The sequence below is a fragment of the Hyperolius riggenbachi genome, chromosome 5 (genome assembly GCF_040937935.1).
Source record: "Hyperolius riggenbachi isolate aHypRig1 chromosome 5, aHypRig1.pri, whole genome shotgun sequence".
In the NCBI taxonomy this organism is placed as follows: Eukaryota; Metazoa; Chordata; class Amphibia; order Anura; family Hyperoliidae; genus Hyperolius; species Hyperolius riggenbachi.
Genome location: NC_090650.1, coordinates 389361508 through 389379596, shown reverse-complemented (window position 1 = coordinate 389379596; position 18089 = coordinate 389361508). Strand labels below are relative to the sequence as shown.

Genomic DNA, 18089 nt, shown 5'->3' with positions numbered 1-18089 from the left:
CGTATGTAACCTTATTCCATGGAATGTAGTTGTGATTATTATCCAGAAGAATGTATGCAGATTCCACGAGAGACTTCATGATTTGATATGACAGACTCAGTGCTCTCTGCGTGATTCACTCAATATCTCCATTGAGTCAGCACTATTTAGTCTTTTGAAAAGTAGCTACTGGTTTATATACTGGATGGTGCTGACTCGATTGAGGCATTGACTGTGGTGGTTATTGTTGCATGATTCAGACTCCTCCCAAGCCAGGTTAGCTATGTAAACGTTACTGACTTGTGTGAAGAATACATTTAAAGGTAATGTTACTCATTTGTAGGGATAGTCAATGAGATGCAAATCTGAGTTGAAAGTGCGTACAAATTTATACAGCTTGAAAATGGACCAATTAAAATTCCACCTCAATGGGACTTAATTAGTTCATTTTTTGAAATGCATACATTTGAATACAGAATTTGCATAATTTTGTACCTTTATTAACCATCCTTACTGATGGCTAAAACCTTGCACACACATCCACTCTGAATTGGGGACAATTTTATTATCTCCATTGAGTAAGTTGGACTCTTCGGGCAGACTACTTCACATGCCTGGCACTGGCCACCTCTGTCGCCAGGAGTGTTTTGCGCATGCACTGTAGTAATTTCCAAGCACTGGAATGGAGAAAATGCATGCAATGTTCAGAGGAAGGGAGCAGTGTGGCCAGGAAGATTTCCGGATGCAAGAAGGCAGCCCAGGTTCTATTTCTTTTAGGGCCCTTTTACACTTACCACATGAATTCTTCTACCTGCAGCTTGTTGCAATGCCAATTACTCAATGATGCACCGATGGAAGTGCTCCGGGTAATGCAGAAGCTGCAAAAAGATGTTACGTATTTAATAGTGAAGCATCCATGGTGCTCCTGTAGGTGGAATGTTGTTTAAAGGGAACTTGAGGTGAGATGTGGTGGCTGCAATAGTTTTTGTAAACTATGCCAGTTGCCTGGCAGCCCTGTTAATCTTCTGGCACAAGTAGTGTTGAGTTAAAACCCTGGAACAAGCATATGGCTAATCCAGTAAAAACTGAGTCGGGGTACCTTGTACATGCTTGTTCGAGGTCTATGGCTAAAAAAGTGTTAGACACAGGATCATGACTGCCAGACAACTAGTATTGTTTAAAAGGGAATCAATATGGCAGCCTCTATCACTTTTGCCTCTAGTTCCCTTTAAGGGCCTGTCTCACTGAGTTTTTCTGTGCATTTTCTGCACTTCATAACTGCAATCCATTTTTAATCAATGGGCTAGTTTCCACTTGAATACATTTTTCACATGCAGAAAAACAATTGACAGCAATGCAAAACTGTCAGACAATTCATGCAGAAAAACTGACAAGTGGAGATATGCCCTTACTTTTTTTTTCCTCTCAATGTTTACTCTAATCTTTGTATTAAGATCCCTGCAAATCCGATTTGCAATTCCAATTTTCCCTAAATGTTATTAACAGAACACACAGCATGCTGTAACGATTAAAAATCAGAATCTCCTGTAAAAACTGGAATAGTGTGCAGGGAACTTAAAGAAAACCTGAACTGAAAATTAAAAGTCAAAATAAGCATACACAAGTCATACTTTCCATGTTGTCTACTCCTCACTGTCTTTCTCCTGACCCGTGTCTTGTTTGTTCACTGTGATCAAGGGAATTTTCCGTCCTCCATTTTGAAAATGGCCATTACTCAGCACAGTTAAACTGTAACATTGCCCACTTGAGCCATAGGGAAACATGGACATTACCTGATACATCAGTTTTCCTCTCAGCTATAACTGACAGCAACTGATATATTTCAGATCTAACAAAATATTGTCAGAACTGGAAGGTATTATTGTCAGAAGAAAATGGTGAGCTTCTGAGAGGAACGGATGGCAAGGTAACTATGTAATGTTCATTTGAAGTTACCTCGTGTTTATTTTAAATATTTTTTTACTCAGTACAGGTTCTCTTTAAGGGCTGCTTCACACAGCAAGAGTGCTTTAGGTGCTTGTGATTTGAAAAGTTCTTGCTAATGCAGCACCATTGGTAATTTTGTAAAATTGCATTGCTTAAAGAGAAACTCCAACCAAGAATTGAACTTTATCCCAATCAGTAGCTGATACACCCTTGTACATGAGAAATAGAATGATTTTCACAAACAGACCATCAGGGGGCGCTGTGTGACTAATTTTGTGCTGAAACCCCTCCCACAAGAGGCTCTGAATACCGCGGTCCTCTGGGCAAACTGCCACAATGTAACAATGTTCACAGACAGGAAATGGCTGTTTAAAGCTGTCTGTAACAGCCAGAGCAGCTAGAAACAGCTACATAACTTGCCCACAGTAACAATGTCACCATGTAATACATGTCAGAATGTGAATCTGGGAGAGGAAAGATTTTACAATGAGCAAACACTGACTAAATCATTTAAACATAATTATTGTAAAAATGAAGCACTTTTTTAATTAAATTATTTTCACTGGAGTTCCTCTTTACGTAAGCTCACACAGTGTTACAATATGAACCAGTCCTTAATCATGCAGGCATGTATACGGTACATACTCTATGTGAATGTTACAAAACCTATGCTTTAAAACAATGTAGTCACAAAAATCTGGTTTATATAGAATTTTATTAGATAAACTCTGTTCTTTTAAACTTTATTTGAACAAGCAAAAGTTCTCTTGCTGTCCAGAAATGGACATAGACCTGCCTAATGCACAAAAGGATATATTTGATTACACAGGCTTTACCTCTTTAGGACTGATGAGAAACACTGGATGGGGAAGACATTATCAACTTCTCATCACATGTACAAAATCTGAGGAAAAATGGGCACTTACAGGATGTCTGTAAATTTATCAGAATAGCAGTGTTATAAAAAAAAAAAAAGCTTTGTGTTTGCAAAACCTAGAGTGGGGGGGAAGGATTTTTTTTTTTTGTCGTTCAGATGCATATAACTGTATAGTGAAGATAGAATATTCTAGTTTCCATTAAATTTGATACAATTATATTAATATTCTATTTGTTTTCAGTGACCCAATTTCAAGCTGGAATTAGCACATCACTGACCCCCACTAATGGTAACAAGTCTGCATGGTAACTGCCACGCTGCTGTCAGAACGTGGAGAGTGTGCAGTATGTGTTCCTCTCCATCAATCAGCAGAAAAAAAAAAGTCTGCAGTATGAGTAGTCAATCAGATACAAATATTGTATGCAGCTTGACAATCGGCATACAAAATTTGCATAGTTCTGCATCAACTCAGAATTATTTGAATCTTATTAACCATCCCTAGACTCTCACTATACTAATCTGTGCTTTGTTTGCTGAAATACATCCAGTCCATTTAAGTATAAACATAAAGAGATCAAAAACCTGTTTAGTTTTTCACTTCAGGGCAGAAAATGCACAGATTAGGTATTCGGAACTTTATTTTTTTTTTGTGTTCTTTTTAAATTTTCCTGTGCAAAAAATATTTAACAATCGTGAGAGAGAGAATTATTGACAGAAAATGCAGTTTTGGCAGTGTAGTATGCATTACAGTTGTAATTCTGCACTGCACACTTTCTCCTGCCATTATCATCTACAATCTCAGGTAACAAAAAGAAACCTCTGAATGGAAAAGCTAAAATCTGTTGAAAGCTATAGACCCCCTAATCATTATTCTGCCATACCAGCCTAAATCTTAAGGTGAACCAGAGATGAAAATAAACAATTGGATCTGTCCTTCTACTCCTAAAAATGACTTTTTAAATATCTTAAGATTTTATGTGTAAACATTTACAAAGCAGATTTAAGGTTTCATAGATGCTGCTCAATTATAGCGTCTGAAAAGTCCCAGAGTGAAAATACATAAACTATTGCTCTTTTTCTCTCACAGTAAGGGCCGGTTCACACGGACGGCAGGCGGCGTTGGGGCGGCCAGGAAGTCGCGTCGTCCTGTGACGTCCCGTTCGGTGGCGGCGGTACAGAGATCGTCGCGATCGGCGTTTCTCGTCCCCGCAGGGGGACATATAGCCGCGCCGGCTAGCCGTCCCTGGGCGTTGCATGCGGCTTCTAGGGACGGCCGAAACGATGCGTTAAATCAGGATCAGAACGCCGCGTTTATGCAATCGACGGTAACCGCGCAATGCTAAACGCTCCTATTCACTTGAATGGGAGAGTTTAGCAGATGGGTCCCGAACGCTTGACGGTAGACGCCGCCAAGCGTCCGTGTGAACCGGCCCTAAAAAGCCCAGATCTCTCCTTAGGAAAGTGTTTTATCAGTGAGCTGACTGGCGAAAAACTGTGAATTCCATAGCTAATTATAAACTCTTTCAGGCTGGATCCACACTATAAGCACTTTTCTGAGCGCTTTGTGATTATAATGCTATATAAACAATTTCCAATTCACTTTCATTAAAATCACAGGAAAAATTGCCATGATTTTTCACGTATGTGATTGTGGCAATTTTTATGCTATTTTTACACTAATTTTAATGAAAGTGAATGGGAGAAATTTTTAGAAAGCGCTCAGAAAAGTGCTTATAGTGTGGATCCAGCCTCGTGCAGGGAAAAGGAGCCCAGCATAAGTGTCTCTTTGCCACTGTATATACACGTCTATCTCACCATGCCACATGTCAGCTCTGGCACACTTGCCTCTGATGCCTAAACCTAGACTCAAAGATGCAAATAATTCAGAATTATTTCTGGTACATTTTCAAGCCCAGATACATTTGCATAATATTTCATTAACTCAGAATTGTTTATCTCATTCTCCATTCCTATTGCTGACCTTTAAAAAAACATACTAATTCCTTAGTTCCTCATAACTGTAGCACTGGCCACCCCAAAACATGTATGTAGGTAAAACTGTGCTTAAAACTCAACTTCTTAAAAAAGACAAAAAAAACCCCACAACTCTAGGGATAAAGCTAATTTGGACAGCACTGCGCTTCATGTTATTGGTTCAGAAACAGCCGTGATCTTATCTCTTCTATCCCTCTCATCAGTTTACACTAATACTGCCACAGTTAGTTCTGATGTGGCAGTGAGGGGAGGAGTCTGCAGAACACACACACACACACACACACACACACACACACACACACACACACACACACACACACACACACACACACACACACACACACACACGAACATAGTTGCTCTGACAACACTCAGGATCATGAAGGATGTTTTAGCATTTTGCAAACTGCATAACCATATTTAAGCGCCTACCTCAGGTCAGCACGCAGCTGAGAATTCACTGAAGGCAATAATCAAAGAGGTAGACCACATATTATATCTACGGAACAAACAATCCACTATGATGACGTGGGCTATAAGCAGCAACTTATATGCCTACTCCGTACTGCTCCTCAAAATCCAGCTCCCATCACACACTACAGCAAAAAAACTAAAGCAGAGGAGCGGTTCAATTGGGCATGACCATGTTTTCACAATTTGCAAAAAAAAAAAAAAATTAAAAGCACAAGATATCCAAAGACATTTCGCTTATCAGTGCAGGGTAATGGCGAAGATGTCCTGCACTGTTTGTCAGCCCCGTGCCTTGGCCTGTGGTTACCAGTTTCCGACCGTCAGGATGTCAAATCAAACGCGCCTCGGACTGTTGGCATGCGAACGATCTCACAACACATTTTAGCGCCCTTATGCCTTCATCAGGAGCTGAAATGCATTGTGAGACTGTTGGTAAGCCAACAGTATGAGGCACGTTTGATCCAACATCCCGACCAATGGAAGCCGGTAACTGCAAGCTATGGCACTGGGTGGACATACAGTGCAGGACGTCTTTGCCATTACGGCCAGTTGTCTTCTGACATCTTGTGAGTACTCTCTCTTCTGCTTTTGTTAATAACTATAGAAAAAGTTGATAATGCAGTGAATATTCATTGGCATTTTGTGAATGTGTGTGGTGATGGTTCCTAAACATCTGCAGGTCTATCTCTACAATAAGCAAGAAACCGGTGCAGAATGGGAAATATAGTGATCGGCTGAGATGAGTCTAAATCAGTTCTGTAAAACCCTTATAGTGGTGGAGTGGAATAAAACCTAAAATGGCTGCCAGCTCTATCAGCACATGACTGGCTAAGCAACAAGTGCAAATTTTGTCTCTATGACTTATTCTTCAACATTCATTGTAAAAGTAGATAGAAACTCTATGTTAGAATTATCTGAAGATCTGTGGTCAATATATCATTTATGTAAACCTCACAAAGACATGAAGAAAATGGACATGGTGGTCAATAATAAATTGACTGGATGTAGTCTTTCCACATTATCCCGATGTTCACTCATGGCCTCCACACACCAGGAATGGTGATGGACGCACACAGGTAGAGGAACAGGGAGAAGTCTCACGATACGGGTAAGGCTGTAGGAAAGGTCGCATAAAGTTCATCTTCACAAGAAGCCATCAGTGAAATCCACGGTGAAGCGCCTTGTTTTTCACCATCTTGAATTTACTAATGAATATTTTGGCAAAAGATGACTCCACCAGAAACTGGTATGTCTTTGTGTTGATGGCTGGTGGTTCGGCAGCCACTACCTGGGAAGCAAGATGTAGGGAGGATTGGCTGGGGATCAGGTGTGGGGAACTCTTCACCACGAAGTCCACAAGCCGGCTGTACTGCTGTTCAGAGAGACGCTCTCTAGTGCCATCAGCCTGGAAAACGTGCAAAATATTTTGAGTTTTGGTAAACAAATCAACATAAAATATGCTTCAAGTCAGCATTCTTAATAACGCTAAGTAGACTAGAGTCTGGGGAAAGAAATTACAGGTACGCTGTGCAATACATTCACTTCCTGGTTTAAAGCATGAATATATTGATGATGCACAGAGGGTTAAAGTTACCCGGTGCGGCTGGTAACCCAGTGTCACCCCGCTCCTCCTAAACACACTCCCAATTCCACACCAGTAATGGGGAAAGGGGGCAACCTTTTCTTTCTCCCTCCATTCTCCCTCGCCTTCCTAGTGGGTGTGATGTGAATAATTCAGAGTAGGTTTTAGCACACCAGACCATCCTCCACTCGCCGGCCAGGTCTACGCCTCCTGGTTCTCCTGTCGTGATTAAACAGCATGTGCAGAAGAAGGAAGAAAAGGAGTCGGGAAACCCTCCTCCTCCTGCATCCCTTTCTCAGGTCTTCTTTCCCCTGTCTCAGTGTCACCCCGTCTGAGGTCACACCCTGGAGTATCCCGCACCCCCCTTGTGATGCTACTGAATCTATGCCCCTCTCATTATATGTACATCTGTGTCTTGCAACTCTACAGCCTCCATGATTAGAGGCTTACCACGCCTTCTGCAAGGGACATCTTGGAACTGAAGATGGCCTTCTCTCTCCACTCAAGAAGTGCCTCAAAATAGCGCCAAGAAATTTGGGCACAGGGTATAGCCGAAAAACGTCTCAGTCGGCTCCTGCGTTAACTACTATTCCAGGGTATAGCCAAAAAACGTCTCAGTCGGCTCCTGCGTTAAACTACTATTCCACCTCCAGGCTGCCATGGACTCGTGGAAAGACGTAATTCTGCTGCCAGCTATTGCTGACGGGTGAATTACGCAGTTTTTAACCACTTGAGGACCTAGGGCTTTCTACCCCTTAAGGACCGGCCACTTTTTTTCCATTCAGACCACTGCAGCTTTCACGGTTTATTGCTCGCTCATACAACCTACCACGTAAATGAATTTTGGCTCCTTTTCTTGTCACTAATAAAGCTTTCTTTTGATGCTATTTGATTGCTCCTGCGATTTTTACTTTTTATTATATTCATCAAAAAAGACATGAATTTTGGCAAAAAAATGATTTTTTTAACTTTCTGTGCTGACATTTTTCAAATAAAGTAAAATTTCTGTATACATGCAGCGCGAAAAATGTGGACAAACATGTTTTTGATAAAAAAAAAACCCATTCAGTGTATATTTATTGGTTTGGGTAAAAGTTATAGCGTTTACAAACTATGGTGCAAAAAGTGAATTTTCCCATTTTCAAGCATCTCTGACTTTTCTGACCCCCTGTCATGTTTCATGAGGGGCTAGAATTCCAGGATAGTATAAATACCCCCCAAATGACCCCATTTTGGAAAGAAGACATCCCAAAGTATTCACTGAGAGGCATAGTGAGTTCATAGAAGATATTATTTTTTGTCACAAGTAAGCGGAAAATGACACTTTGTGAGAAAAAAAAAGAAAAAAAAAAAGTTTCCATTTCTTCTAACTTGCGACAAAAAAAAATGAAATCTGCCACGGACTCACAATGCCCCTCTCTGAATACCTTGAAGGGTCTACTTTCCAAAATGGGTCATTTGTGGGGTGTGTTTACTGTCCTGACATTTTGGGGGGTGCTAAATTGTAAGCACCCCTGTAAAGCCTAAAGGTGCTCATTGGACTTTGGACCCCTTAGCGCAGTTAGGCTGCAAAAAAGTGCCACACATGTGGTATTGCCGTACTCAGGAGAAGTAGTATAATGTGTTTTGGGGTGTATTTTTACACATACCCATGCTGGGTGGGAGAAATATCTCTGTAAATGACAATTTGTTAATTTTTTTTACACACAATTGTCCATTTACAGAGATCTTTCTCCCACTCAGCATGGGTATGTGTAAAAATACACCACAAAACACATTATACTACTTCTCCTGAGTACGGCGATACCACATGTGTGGCACTTTTTTGCACCCTAACTGCGCTAAAGGGTCCAAAGTTCAATGAGTACCTTTAGGATTTCACAGGTCATTTTGAGAAATTTCGTTTCAAGACTACTCCTCACGGTTTAGGGCCCCTAAAATGCCAGGGCAGTATAGGAACCCCACAAATGACCCTATTTTAGAAAGAAGACACCCCAAGGTATTCCGTTAGGAGTATGGTGAGTTCATAGAAGATTTTATTTTTTGTCAAAAGTTAGCGGAAAATGACACTTTGTGAAAAAACACAATTAAAATCAATTTCCGCTAACTTGTGACAAAAAATAAAATCTATGAACTCGCCATACTACTAACGGAATACCTTGGGGTGTCTTCTTTCTAAAATGGGGTCATTTGTGGGGTTCCTATACTGCTCTGGCATTTTAGGGGCCCTAAACCGTGAGGAGTAGTCTTGAAACGAAATTTCTCAAAATGACCTGTAAAATCCTAAAGGTACTCATTGGACTTTGGGCCCTTTAGCGCAGTTAGGGTGCAAAAAAGTGCCACACATGTGGTATCGCCATACTCGGGAGAAGTAGTACAATGTGTTTTGGGGTGTATTTTTACACATACCCATGCTGGGTGGGAGAAATACCTCTGTAAATGGACAATTGTGTGTAAAAAAATCAAAAGATTGTCATTTACAGAGGTATTTCTCCCACCCAGCATGGGTATGTGTAAAAATACACCCCAAAACACATTATACTACTTCTCCCGAGTACGGCGATACCACATGTGTGGCACTTTTTTGCACCCTAACTGCACTAAGGGGCCCAAAGTCCAATGAGTACCTTTAGGATTTCACAGGTCATTTTTGTTTCAAGACTACTCCTCGCGGTTTAGGGCCCCTAAAATGCCAGGGCAGTATAGGAACCCCACTAATGACCCCATTTTAGAAAGAAGACACCCCAAGGTATTCCGTTAGGAGTATGGTGAGTTCATAGAAGTTTTTATTTTTTTGTCACAAGTTAGCGGAAATTGATTTTAATAGTTTTTTTTCACAAAGTGTCTTTTTCCGCTAACTTGTGACAAAAAATAAAAATCTTCTATGAACTCACCATACTCCGTACGGAATACCTTGGGGTGTCTTCTTTCTAGAATGGGGTCATTTGTGGGGTTCCTATACTGCCCTGGCATTTTAGGGGCCCTAAACCGTGAGGAGTAGTCTTGAAACCAAATGTCGCAAAATGACCTGTGAAATCCTAAAGGTACTCATTGGACTTTGGGCCCCTTAGCGTACTTAGGGTGTAAAAAAGTGCCACACATGTGGTACCGCCGTACTCAGGAGAAGTAGTATAATGCGTTTTGGGGTGTATTTTTACACATACCCATGCTAAGTGGGAGAAATATCTCTGTAAATGACAATTGTTTGATTTTTTTACACACAATTGTCCATTTACATAGAAATTTCTCCCACCCAGCATGGGTATGTGTAAAAATACACCCCAAAACACATTATACTACTTTTCCTGAGTACGGCGGTACCACATGTGTGACACTTTTTTGCAGCCTAGGTGCGCTAAGGGGCCCAACGTCCTATTCACAGGTCATTTTGAGGCATTTGTTTTCTAGACTACTCCTCGCGGTTTAGGGCCCCTAAAATGCCAGGGCAGTATAGGAACCCCACAAGTGACCCCATTTTAGAAAGAAGACACCCCAAGGTATTCTGTTAGGAGTATGGTGAGTTCATAGAAGATTTTATTTTTTGTCAAAAGTTAGCGGAAAGTGACACTTTGTGGAAAAAAAACAATAAAAATCAATTTCCGCTAACTTTTGACAAAAAATAAAATCTTCTATGAACTCGTCATACACCTAACAGAATACCTTGGGGTGTCTTTTTTTCTAAAATGGGGTCACTTGTGGGGTTCCTATACCGCCCTGGCATTTTACGGGCCCAAAACCGTGAGTAGTCTGGAAACCAAATGTCTCAAAATGACTGTTCAGGGGTATAAGCATCTGCAAATTTTGATGACAGGTGGTCTATGAGGGGGCGAATTTTGTGGAACCGGTCATAAGCAGGGTGGCCTTTTAGATGACAGGTTGTATTGGGCCTGATCTGATGGATAGGAGTGCTAGGGGGGTGACAGGAGGTGATTGATGGGTGTCTCAGGGGGTGGTTAGAGGGGAAAATAGATGCAATCAATGCACTGGGGAGGTGATCGGAAGGGGGTCTGAGGGGGATCTGAGGGTTTGGCCGAGTGATCAGGAGCCCACACGGGGCAAATTAGGGCCTGATCTGATGGGTAGGTGTGCTAGGGGGTGACAGGAGGTGATTGATGGGTGTCTCAAGGTGTGATTAGAGGGGGGAATAGATGCAAGCAATGCACTGGCGAGGTGATCAGGGCTGGGGTCTGAGGGCATTCTGAGGGTGTGGGCGGGTGATTGAGTGCCCTAGGGGCAGATAGGGGTCTAATCTGATAGGTAGCAGTGACAGGGGGTGATTGATGGGTAATTAGTGGGTGTTTAGGGTAGAGAACAGATGTAAACACTGCACTTGGGAGGTGATCGGACGTCGGATCTGCGAGCGATCTATTGGTGTGGGTGGGTGATCAGATTGCCCGCAAGGGGCAGGTTAGGGGCTGATTTATGGGTGGCAGTGACAGGGGGTGATTGATGGGTGGCAGTGACAGGGGGTGATTGATGGGTGGCAGTGACAGGGGGTGATTGATGGGTGATTGATAGGTGATTGACAGGTAATCAGTGGGTTATTACAGGGGAGAACAGATGTAAATATTGCACTGGCGAATTGATAAGGGGGGGTCTGAGGGTAATCTGAGCGAGTAGGCGGGTGATTGGGTGCCCGCAAGGGGCAGATTAGGGTCTGATCTGATGGGTAACAGTGACAGGTGGTGATAGGGGGTGATTTATGGGTGATTGATGGGTAATTAGTGGGTGTTTAGAGGAGAGTAAACGCTGCGCTTGGGTGGTGATCTGATGTCGCATCTGCGGGCGATCGATTGGTGTGGGTGGGTAATCAGATTGCCCGCAAGGGGCAGGTTAGGGGCTGATTGTTGGGTGGCAGTGACAGGGGGTGACAGGGGGTGATTGATGGGTGATAGGTGATTGGCAGGTGATTGACAGGTGATCAGTGGGTTATTACAGGGAAGGATAGATGTAAATAATGCCCTGGCGAATTGATAAGGGGGGGTCTGAGGGTAATCTGAGCGTGTAGGCGGGTGATTGGGTGCCCGCAAGGGGCAGATTAGGGTCTGATCTGATAGGTAACAGTGATAGGGGGTGATTGATGGGTAATTAGTGGGTGTTTAGAGAAGATAACAGATGTAAACAATACATTTGGGAGGTAATCTGACGGCGGGTTTGCGGGCGATCTAATGGTGTGGGTGGGTGATCAGATTGCCCGCAAGGGGCAGGTTAGGGGCTGATTGATGGGTGGCAGTGACAGGGGGTGACAGGGGGTGATTGATGGGTGATAGGTGATTGACAGGTGATCAGTGGGTTATTACAGGGAAGGACAGATGTAATGAATGCACTGGTGAATTGATAAGGGGGGGTCTGAGGGCAATCTGAGCGTGTGGGCGGGTGATTGGGTGCCCGCAAGGGGCAGATTAGGGTCTGATCTGATAGGTAAAAGTGACAGGTGGTGATAGGGGGTGATTGATGGGTGATTGATGGGTAATTAGTGGGTGTTTAGAGGAGAGAATAGATGTAAACAATGGATTTGGGAGGTGATCTGATGTCGGATCTGCGGGCGATCTATTGGTGTGGGGGGGTGATCAGATTGCCCGCAAGGGGCAGGTTAGGGGCTGATTGATGGGTGGCAGTGACAGGGGGTGATTGATGGGTGATTGACGGGTGATTGACGGGTGATTGACGGGTGATTGACAGGTGATTGACAGGTGATTGACAGGTGATCAGGGGGGATAGATGCATACAGTACATTGGGGGGGGGGGTCTGGGGGGGGTCTGGGGAGAATCTGGGGGGTTGGGGGGTGATCAGGAGGGAGCAGGGGGCAGGGGGGGGGGTATTAAAAAAAATAGCATTGACAGATAGTGACAGGGAGTGATTGATGGGTGATTAGGGGGGTGATTGGGTGCAAACAGGGGTCTGGGGGGTGGGCAGGGGGGGGGTCTGATGGGTGCTGTGGGCGATCTGGGGCGGGGGGGGGAGAAAATCAGTGTGCTTGGTGCAGACTAGGGTGGCTGCAGCCTGCCCTGGTGGTCCCTCGGACACTGGGACCACCAGGGCAGGAGGCAGCCTGTATAATACACTTTGTAAACATTACAAAGTGTATTATACACTTTGTATGCGGCGATCGTCGGGTTAACATCCCGCCGGCGCTTCCGTATGGCCGGCGGGATGTTGCGGCGAGTGAGCGGCGACAGGCGGAGGCGGAGGATCGCGTCACGGATGACGCGATCGCTCCGCCCATGCCCAAACAAGGACCGCCGCATTTTGTCAATACGACGGTCCTTGCGGCGTCTGCTTCCCGGCCGCCATTTGTCTATACGGCGGTCGGGAAGTAGTTAAAGTAATACTGTCTGAGTGCCGCTATAGCCGCAATTCACATTACGACCTATGGTGGCGCAGGGTGCACCCAAATGTCCCATAAAAATAAAGCCCATCACCATGTTCTGTACTGGCCACCAACATCACTCGCATTGCTACAGCTCCCTTCCCCAGTCATCACTATTGAAAATTCACATTTGACTAAAGTGATAATTACCATAGACCCAAAAAGGGACACTGGTTTCCTTTTGACACATTGCAAGTGATGTGAAGCAGACTTTAAAGGACACCTGAAGTGAGAAGGAAATATTCACCCGAAACAAGCATGCGGGAAATCCAGTCAAACATCTGATCTGCATGCAACAGGACAACCAGGCAATGTGCATGTGTTTAGGAAACAACTATGGCAGCTTCCATATCCCTCTCACTTCAGTTGTCTTTCAACCACTTCGGCACCAGCACCCTCTGCCCCCTTAAAGACCAGAGGGTGCTGGTCCAGTAAACCACCGCTTCCCGATGAATCACCGCTAAAATCCGCCGCTCCCCACGATCACGCCGCTCTGTCCCCGTTGCAGGCTGCTCTCTCTGCCATCGGTATGACGGCAGAGCGCTGTGCGCCGGTCAGGAGCCGCTTTCATTGGCTTCTAACCCTGTCACTCTATGTAAGCCAATGGGAACGGCTTACATGAATGACAGGGCCAGGAGCCAATGAAAACGGCTGCTGCCCGACTCACAGTGCTCTGCCGTCATAGAGGCGGCAGGGCAGCATATTGCGGCGGAGATCGAGCGGCGGCGCACGGTCAATGGGACGTAGAGTTTACGTCCGGTCAGAACCACAGCGCCCCCTTCCCGCCGTAGATTTATACTGCGGCGGTCCGCAGGTAGTTAATGACGCAAACCAGATATAAACACATGGCATTTCTGTTATTGCTTATAATTAATCATGTAATGTATCACTTCAGAACAGTCCCTGAATCTGAAAATCGTATCACACTGGGTTACAGCACTGGTCTGATACAGGTATTGGGCTAAGTTCACCCTGTGTGTGTTGTGTGAAGCCCACGCCTTAATACAGCTATAGCACAATTCACATTGTTTTCACAGTATAGAGTTGCAATTTAACGTGGGACTGGCAACAGGTAATACGTGACTTGTAAATTGACTGAGCTGCATAGCTTTCTCTGGCCCAAACACGCTGTCAGCCATAGTCAGTGGCTGCCTGGCAACTTCCTTTTGTCCAGTACTAAGAGCAGTTAAAAATTTCATAAAATGTATTAAAGTGGACCTGAACTTAGAACTCATCTCTGCTCTAAAAGATACACAACAGCATAATAACCTTTAAACAAAAACATTTCTTTGTTACAGCTGATAAAAAGCCTAAAATAAATCTGTACTGTTTCTACTTCCTGATTTATGGAAGCAGACATATTGTTTACAGTCTGTACTTTCAAATGGGCTTATCTGCCATAGGCAGTCATGTGACACACGAGAGGATCAAATTACAACTTGATATTAGACACAAATGAGGGGGAATTAGATTTACCAAACCTATGAAAAAACCTATATAGGTAAAATGGATTACACTTCGTCATCACCATGTAAACCACCAGTTACTTTAACCCCGGAGACAGGTTATCACTTACCTCCGTATCGGTGGTGACCGGCTGTTGCTTGAGCTGCACTATGAGGCAGTTCTTTGACCCTCCCTCTTCCATACAGTCTATCTCAGTGACGGGGAAGGCCTGCTGCTGGGTGTCTTCACTGATACTGACAACAAACAGCACTTCTGAAGTCAGCAACAAGCAGCCAGCGTACTCCTGTCCAGATCCACTGACAATGACCACGTCTAGAGACATGTGCAGCTTTGACCGGCCCAGAGACTGGAGCATCTTCCTGCAGGGGGGGGAGAAAGATCTGTTAACATGGATACAAACCCTCTCCAAACTCTTCCACTACTGAACAAGCCTAAACTGACAATAAACATGAGATAATTAATGTCGATGGGCTTGATGCAGAAAACCACAGTAATATTGCCCTGTACAGACATAGCATGGCATATAACCCTTACTATCAGCACCAAGTACCGCAAGTTATGCTATTAGCGGGACCCGCGGTACTTGATTAGGGTGGCCGTTGCTATGGTAGTGCGTGTTACTGAGGCACATTACTGTTGGTAACACGTTACCTTAGCAATGGCCAAACTAGTCGAGTATCGCAGATTGTGTTAATAGCATAACTTGCAGTACACAGTGCCATCAGTAAGGGTAATATTGCCGTGCAATATGAGTAAAAGGCAATATTACCACGGTTTCCTGCATCAGGTCCAATGTGTAGAAGCGATAATAATAGAACTCTCCTAAAGTCTCTCATCCCCAATTTCAATTTAAGGGGTTACATATTAACTGTGAAGTGTACTTAGCAGCCATGTCAATTTGTGTTCATTCAGCTCTCAACAAAAATAATTCGCCTATGAGATTTTCATCACTCGTTATCAGGATTATTTGCACAGCCAGATAAAAGTTTTTTGTTTTGTTTTTTAATTCATCAGGAGAGCTGCAGTTGCATTCCACTGCCTCATTTGCATCCATAAAGCACTGAGTTTATGAACTCTTCATTATGCAGCTAGTCAGTTTAGGTATGTGGATGGGAATATTTGGCTGCACACAGGTGTGTGAGTGTATATGGTGGATTTGAGGCTGTACACAGAAGAGTGAGTGTGTCTGGTGAATATTAGGCTGTACACAAGTTTGGGAGTGTATGTGGTAGATATGCAGTGGTACACAGGTATGGAAGTGTGTGGGGGATATGTGGATGCACAAATGTAGGGGAGTGTATGTGGTAGATATGCATTTGTACACAGGTGTGGGAGGTGGGTATGTAGCTGTAAAAAGGGGTGGGTATGCATGAGGTGGGTAGGCAGCTGTGCACAGATATATGGTCGCTATGTGGATGTTCACAGCAGAGGACATTACCAGACATATTTCACATGGCTGTTGGGGGCTTGCTGTGACTGCAGGTCATTGGGCAGGTATCTCTGCTTGGGAAGCTGGGAGAGCCCGGCACCGTGTAATATCCCTGCAAAAGACAAAAATGAGAGATTATTAATGACTGGCAGTTCATGACAGATGAACACAACACATAAGCATATGCAGACATCTGTAGCATTCAATCAAAACTCCGAAACAGAAACATGGGGGCCAAGAATGAGATCCAATACCGTGCAGTATGTAAAGCCCCATCTACACCATACGATTCTTTGTGCGATTTGTTTACAATTCTATTTACGATCTGATTAAATCCGACATGTCCGATTGGGATTCGATTCGATTCAATTCAAATTGTATCGTGTAGATTGGGCATCATGATAATAACCATAGGGACTGGAAGACCAATTTGTGCAGAAATTCATATATTTCAAGAGGGTTCACATACTTTTTACTGCATATATATATATATATATATATATATATATATATATATATATATATATATATATATATATACATATATACACACACACACACTGTATATAACATATACAGTGGTTTGCAAAAGTATTCGGCCCCCTTGAAGTTTTCCACATTTTGTCACATTACTGCCATAAACATGAATCAATTTTATTGGAATTCCACTTGAAAGACCAATACAAAGTGTTGTACACGTGAGAAGTGGAATGAAAATTATACATGATTCCAAACATTTTTTACAAATCAATAACTGCAAAGTGGGGTGTGCGTAATTTTTCAGCCCCCTTTGGTCTGAGTGCAGTCAGTTGCCCATAGACATTGCCTGATGAGTGCTGACTAAATAGAGTGCACCTGTCTGTAATGTAATGTCAGTACAAATACAGCTGCTCTGTGACGGCCTCAGAGGTTGTCTAAGACAATATTGGGAGCAACAACACCATGAAGTCCAAAGAACACACCAGACAGGTCAGGGATAAAGTTATTGAGAATTGTAAAGCAGGCTTAGGCTACAAAAAGTTTTCCAAAGCCTTGAACATCCCACAGAGCACTGTTCAAGTGATCATTCAGAATTGGAAGGAGTATGGCACAACTGTAAACCTACCAAGACAAGGCCGTCCACCTAAACTCACAGGCCGAACAAGGAGAGCGCAGATCAGAAATGCAGTCAAGAGGCCCATGGTGACTCTGCACGAGCTGCAGAGATCTACAGCTCAGGTGGGGGAATCTGTCCATAGGACAACTATTAGTCGTGCACTGCACAAAGTTGGCCTTTATGGAAGAGTGGCAAGAAGAAAGTCATTGTTAACAGAAAAGCATAAGAAGTCCCCATTTGCAGTTTGCCTCAAGCCATGTGGGGAACACAGCAACCATGTGGAAAAAGATGCTCTGGTCAGATGAGACCAAAATGGAACTTTTTGGTCAAAATGCAAAACGCTATGTGTGGCGGAAAACTAACACTGCTCATCACTCAGAACACACCAACCCCACTGTCAAATATGGTGGTGGCAGCTAGAGATGTAGCGCACGGTTCGCCGGCGAACGGTTCCAGGCGAACTTTGGGGGTTCGCGATCACCTGGACCAAGCGAACATTTGCGGAAGTTCGATTCGCCCCATAATGCACTATGAGGGTCTTGTTCTCCTAGGGAAAGATTAGTTAGGCTCTTGGCTTGCTCCTGGCTGTTTGTTATTGCCAAAATAGCACCCCTCAACAGCTCTTTTGAGAGCTCTAATGTTTTCCTGATGTGTTTTTTTTGTGTGTGTTGCTCACTGAATTATACAGCCCTATATGTTGCAGCTGGACCTTGGTAATTGTTGTTACTGAGCCAGCCAGGCCCTTCCTAACTATCTATACTGGGACACCTACCTATGCCTACCTAACTACTGGGGCACCTACTTACCTATACGGGGACACCTACCTACCTACCTATACTAGGGGACCTACCTATGCCTACCTACCTATACTGGGT

General features: G+C 43.7%; 1 protein-coding gene across 3 annotated transcripts in view; it reads right to left on the bottom strand.

The window, feature by feature from the left end:
- Window positions 1-6192: 6192 nt before the first annotated feature.
- Window positions 6193-18089, bottom strand: part of VPS13B (vacuolar protein sorting 13 homolog B) — a 1202086-nt gene continuing 1190189 nt past the window's right edge. For all 3 annotated transcript variants that reach the window (XM_068237718.1, XM_068237719.1, XM_068237717.1), the window contains exons 60-62: window positions 16128-16230; window positions 14799-15048; window positions 6193-6674 (exon numbers count right to left, since the gene is read on the bottom strand). In XM_068237718.1, the coding sequence (XP_068093819.1) occupies window positions 6426-6674; window positions 14799-15048; window positions 16128-16230 (602 nt within the window). In that variant the 3' untranslated portion in view covers window positions 6193-6425. The remainder of the gene's footprint in view (window positions 6675-14798; window positions 15049-16127; window positions 16231-18089) is intronic.